This window comes from Haliaeetus leucocephalus, unplaced genomic scaffold, assembly GCF_000737465.1.
Source record: "Haliaeetus leucocephalus isolate CR32 unplaced genomic scaffold, Haliaeetus_leucocephalus-4.0 Scaffold176, whole genome shotgun sequence".
Taxonomy (NCBI): domain Eukaryota; kingdom Metazoa; phylum Chordata; class Aves; order Accipitriformes; family Accipitridae; genus Haliaeetus; species Haliaeetus leucocephalus.
This window is the reverse complement of record NW_010972612.1, coordinates 1,169,807-1,175,353: the sequence shown is the minus strand read 5'-3', so window position 1 is coordinate 1,175,353 and position 5,547 is coordinate 1,169,807. Positions and strand designations below refer to the sequence as shown.

The window sequence follows — 5,547 nt, the reverse complement described above, 5'->3', positions numbered from 1 at the left end:
GGACGACGGGGACGGACACGGATGGACGACACAGGTCATTTAGGGACATTCGGTGCCCAGGGAACCTGAGCAGCGGCGGCGGCGTAAGCACAGCCGGCTTCTCCCTGTCCTGTGCCCTGGGGAAACTGAGGCAGGGGGCAGCCCCCACCCCTGCTGAGCTGTAACTGCCCCCTCCGTATGGGCACCAGAGCCAGGGACGCTCTGGTGTGGGGTGTCACCTCGAAGTGGAGATGCTCGCAGGGAAGGACACGGACATGGCACCCAGGGGAGGTGGCTGGGGGGCACACAGGGAGCTCTCCCCACTGCCGTGGGGCTTCCGGGGACCCCCAGGGATCAGGTCCCAGCATCTGCAGCTGCTCTGAAAAGCCACGGCCAGGCCACGTGTCTGGCCGGTGGCACAGACTCACGGCAGTGACATGGAGGGGGGGGGTCTGCTGCAGTCCCTCGGGGTGCGAGGGGCCTGTCCAGCCAGGCCACCCCACACACTGGTCCCCTGGCTGACCCCACGGGCTGCTCGGGGGTTCGGGGTGCGATGGCTGGCTGCTCCCGCTCCGGCCCCGGGGAAGGAAAGGAAAGCTCCGGCGCTGGCGGGTGCTGCAGCACCCAGAAGGGAGAGCTGCCGCAGTGAGCCGCGGGTAACTTTCCAACAGTGAAACAAAAATAAAAATCACTTTGCAGCTTTGATGAGGTGGTGTTAAACATGCCACCGCCACGAGGGAGGCCACGAGGGAGGATTACGTGGGCTGTTTGAGGATCCGGCTCTCTGCTAAGAGGGTGTTTTTAACAGTAAACAAACACAAACACATTGCTTGTGGCAATGTCAGAAGCCGTCTTATCAGGCACTCGAGCATCTTTCCTTGGCATTTATCGCTAATCTGCTAATTAATCAAGAAAAGCAGTCTCCTCCTTAAGACAAGTGGCATTCCTGAGGGGTGGGTATTGGGACCAGCACTGTTTAACATCTTTGTCGGTGACACAGACAGTGGGATTGAGTGCACCCTCAGCAAGTCTGCTGACAACGTCAAGCTCTGTGGTCCGGTGACACGCTGGAGGGAAGGGATGCCATCCAGAGGGACCTTGACAGGCTTGAGAGGTGGGCCTGTGCAAACCTCATGAAATTCAACAAGGCCAAGTGCAAAGTCCTGCACATGGGTCAGGGTGATCCCGAGCACAGATACAGGTTGGGAGGAGAATGGACTGAGAGCAGCCCTGAGGAGGAGGACTTGGGGGTGTTGGTTTACCAGAAGCTCAACATGACCTGGCAATGTGCGTTTGCAGCCCAGAAATCGAACCGTATCCTGGGCTGCATGAAAAGAAGTGTGGCCAGTGGGTTGAGGGAAGTGATTCTCCCCCTCTGCTCCGCTCTCATGAGACCCCACCTGGAGTACTGTGTCCAGCTCTGGGGTCCCCAACATAAAAAGGACATGGACCTGTTGGAGCAGGTCCAGAGGAGGGCCACAAAGATGATCAGGGGGCTGGAGCACCTCCCCTGTGAGGAAAGGCTGAGAGAGTTGAGGTTGTTTAGCCTGGAGAAGGCTCTAGTGACACCTTCTAGTGGCCTTCTGGTACTTAAAGGGGGCCACCAGGAAAGATGAGGAAGGACCCTTTAACAGGGACCATAGTCACAGGACAAGGGGTAGCAGTTTTAAACTGAAAGAGGGCAGATTTAGATTATATATAAGAAGTTCTTCACTGTGAGGGTACTGAGGCACTGGAACAGGTTGCCCAGAGAGGTTGTCGATGTCCCCTCCCTGGAAGTGTTCAAGACCAGGTTGGATGGGGCTTTGAGCAACCTGGTCCAGTGGAAGGTGTGCCTGCCCATGGCAGGGTGGTTGGAACCAGATGATCTTTAAGGTTCCTTCCAACCCAACCCATTCTATGATTCTGTGATTCACTCTATGTAAGGGAGCAGCAGCTGGGAACAGCACCAAGACAGATCAGCAGAACTCTACCCCATCCCCAGCTCTCACCTGCTCTGGCACAGCAGAGGTCTGGGCATCTCCTCAACCACCTCGTTAGCTCTGGGGACAACAGCAGGGCAGAGCGCAACAAGACCCAGAAGGGAAGGGGAGGAGGACAAGGCATGTAAACCTGGCACTGCCCCAGCTTGCACCGGGCACTGGGCTGGTGAGAAAGCTCCTGCTGATGCAAGGCAAGGGCAAAGTCATGTCTGTGCAGGTGTCAGGTCACACGGGTAACGCACTGTCTCTCTCCTGCTCCGCCAATTTAAGTAAAAATCCCTTCTTTAAATGCTTGTATTGTTTCCCACTGACTTGACAAAGCAGAGCATCAGGTCCAACTGGAGCTCGCCAACACAGGCAGTGACCCAGGAAGAGCGGGCAGAACAGGTAGCGCTGGGAACACAGTGAGCAGGGGCAGTTCCAGCGAGAGCTCAGCCTGTCACAGGGAACAGCACTTTCTTCCTGCCCAGCTTTACTTACCAGAGCTGCTCCAGAAGGGAAACTACTGGCAAGAAAAGATGCTTTGTCCTTTGCCTCACTCGGCAGAATTTGGGCCGACTGTTTTTGAGGCTGTAGTTCTAGTCAGTTTAAAAGAACAACAACAACAACTACAAAAAATAGCAAAAAGCTTCCCAGAAAAAAAACCCAACCTTGATCTTTCTTGGATATTAAAGGGGAACAGCAAAGGCAGGAAGAAAACCTTCCCCCCTCACATCAGGGTCCATTTACAGTCATGAGAGGAACAAACGTGGAACAGCAGGTCCTCCCTTCCTCAAGGAAAGCTGAAAGAGCAGAGCTTCAGCCGGCAGCTGCAGCCCAATCGCCAACGCTTACAGGGTGACCTCCAGTGGGATGAGGAAGACATGACAAATTTCATGTTACATGAAGAGGAAACTTTATTTTAAACCCATCTCTGTGCATTATAAAGGAGAAGAAAAGGGAAAGAACAGGGTCCTTTGGAGCTTAACATTATCACCACCCCAGGGCACTCATGCAGCTACAGGATTTCAGGCTGGTTATGAAATGATTCGACTCCTGCCACTTTGGCAGAGAGAGGTGTAACCGTCAGCATCACCAAGATGAAAGGAGGACAGAAAGGGCACTACATGCACACAATTGCAGACGGAGTTGTATTCCTGCAGTCCCACATTCAAACTGCCTGATGGGCTTAACAGATGGACTTCGAAGCACAGAAGAAGTGGCTGACCCAGCCCTGTGCCCCGCTGCCCACTCACATGAGCTCCAGCGACGCAGGTGGCAGCTGGGGAAATCCATGTCAGGTCCCATCTCTCCTCTGTATCACAGCAAGAGCCACCTTCCCCTGCCACAAAAGCAGGCACTTGGCATGCACACCTGCTGCATGGGCTGCTGCACCGCCCCGAGCAGCTGAAACCCTGCTCAGTGAGCAGCCGCTCACCAGGGCTCACTGACAAGACATCAATGGTCCTTGCTCAAGCAGAGACACCTCCCGTCTTCCCTGAACCACGGGCTAAGGACTACAGCCTGGCAGCCTTTGACGAGGGAACTTGTCAAAACACAGTTTCAGATAGCTACAATCACATCCATTTTGAAACACTTAACTTCTCCTGCCCTCCCCCAACAACTCTGCAAGTTCAGCAGCAGCTTTCCAGCTACAGCAGCTGGCTTGTTTCCGTAACTCCCCCAAACTACACCCAAATGTGGTGCCAGTGTCTCAGGACTTGGCGCAGGACTCCCCAGGCCCTCCTCCAGTGGACCAAGGGTGCTTTCCCATGCTGCCAGCTCCTCTGCCGCCACCCTTCTTTTTCTTCATTTGGCCCTGGGACTCTGCTTTAAGTGTCTCGATCCAGAAGGCATCAAAAGAGCCTGGAGCCTGGTACCCCGGCTCCTGAGGATTGAGGGCGTCTTTGCTGAGTAGGACACATATGGCAGGAATGTTTCTCTTCACTGTCAAGGCATCGAGGCCTGCCTCAGGCACAATGGGTTCCCAGATCTCTTCGATCTGTTTGAAGAGCACTTTGGTGATCTGGTGCAGCTCTTTGAGCCTTCGTTTCATGATTTCCACACAGGTAATGGTCTTGCTGACAGCCTTGCCTGAGCCAGTGAAAAGGATCTGTCTCACCGATTCCTGCTCCATCTTCCTGATGGCATAGCCCATCAGATTTCTGATTTTGCTGCCGTCCTTCACTTTCATTTCAATAATATCAGGGGGCAGGTCGGTGAAAGGAAGAGGACATGGTTTCTCCACGATTCTGGTCTTCTTATAGTTCTCCATTCTGCAGTGCTGAAAAGGAAAACATATCCATTAAAAATCTCCCACTATAATTGCTGCACCAAGAAACTCTCACCACGATGAGCTACAGCCTCTCCTCCAAAGGGCACTCTGTGCTATCAGAGTTGGAAATCCTGAAAAGGCATATCCAAAAAATCAGCAAGAATGCCCTACTCATGCTGAGGAGTCAGCATGTACCTACAGCACGAACACTGCTGAAGGGCAGTCTGGGCCCTGACAGGCAGGCGGTGGAAGGAACAGGGCTGGTGTTACGGCAGGATGAAATAAAAAATACAGGCAGTACCCCAGAGAAAAGCTGAGAACAAACAGGTGAGCTGAGGTTATCGGGAACAGAAGCCCGGCGGATACTGACCACAGCTGCACCCCATGAGCTGCACCAGAACACACATGATGAACGCAGGCACAGCACACCTGCAGCAGCTCACTTGTGTTACAGAAACGGGGTCGTGGGGCTCTGAGCCCCGTGACCAGCCAGCCTATGTGAAAGGCCAGGGACTGGCTACTTGATGCAACAGTGCAAGTCACAGGGGAGTCGGCAAGCCAGGGGTTGCAGGCAGGAAATAGGTGGCAAAGAAGCATCTGGACAACAGAAAGGCACACGATGAACCAAAGAAGCTGTCTCCAAAGGAAAGGGAAGGACAGAAAGGTCCAGTCTCGTAGCTCCCCTCCCTGCCAAGGCAGGGTCCCTCTACCAGCATCCTGACCGAGGCCTGCCTAATCTGCGTAGGGCACCCCTCTCCCCACCACAGAAATCCCGAGGTGCCCAAGCACGTGGCACTGAGGCTTCGCTGTCTGTAGGCCTGTGAGCCCTGTCTCACCCACAGCCGGCACCCTGTCCCCCATCCCCTGAGGAGACAGGGCAGGTCAACGCCTCCCTCTCGGCACCCAGGAAGCACACGACCTCCACGAGGCCCTGGCCCCCAACAGAGCAGCAGCCCGCCATCGGTGCCCGGCAGCCCGGCACGCACCCTGCTCCGCTGGGCAAGAGCAGCGCCAGGCCTGCGACAGAGGTGGACACGGCTGCTACGGGGGACGGAGGCGGCTAGCGGGCGGCAGGGAAGGTCGAGCTCCCTGCCGCAGGGGTTAAGAAGGCCAAGCCACCGCTGGGGGGCTGCGGTCGGGGCGGGCGAAGGGGGCCGGCAAAGCCACCGCTGTGGGGATGGGGGCGGCGAGCCAGGCCGGAGTCCCAGGGCCTCGGGAAAGGGCCGGCCGCCGCCACAGGGAACGCGCGGCGGGGGGCAGGCCAAGCGCCAGCTACCGGGGGAGGAAGGGAGCCGGGCGGCTTGCGCAGGGGCCTGAGGGGAAGGGAGGGGA

The 5,547-nt window shown here is 56.1% G+C and overlaps 1 protein-coding gene across 1 annotated transcript; it reads right to left on the bottom strand.

Moving 5' to 3' along the window:
- Positions 1 to 2,882: 2,882 nt before the first annotated feature.
- Positions 2,883 to 4,384, bottom strand: RPP25L (ribonuclease P/MRP 25kDa subunit-like). Its single transcript, XM_010564227.1, has one exon. The coding sequence runs from the start codon at positions 4,213 to 4,215 to the stop codon at positions 3,655 to 3,657; it is 561 nt and encodes a 186-aa protein (XP_010562529.1). The 5' UTR covers positions 4,216 to 4,384; the 3' UTR covers positions 2,883 to 3,654.
- Between the last annotated feature and the right edge of the window lie 1,163 nt (positions 4,385 to 5,547).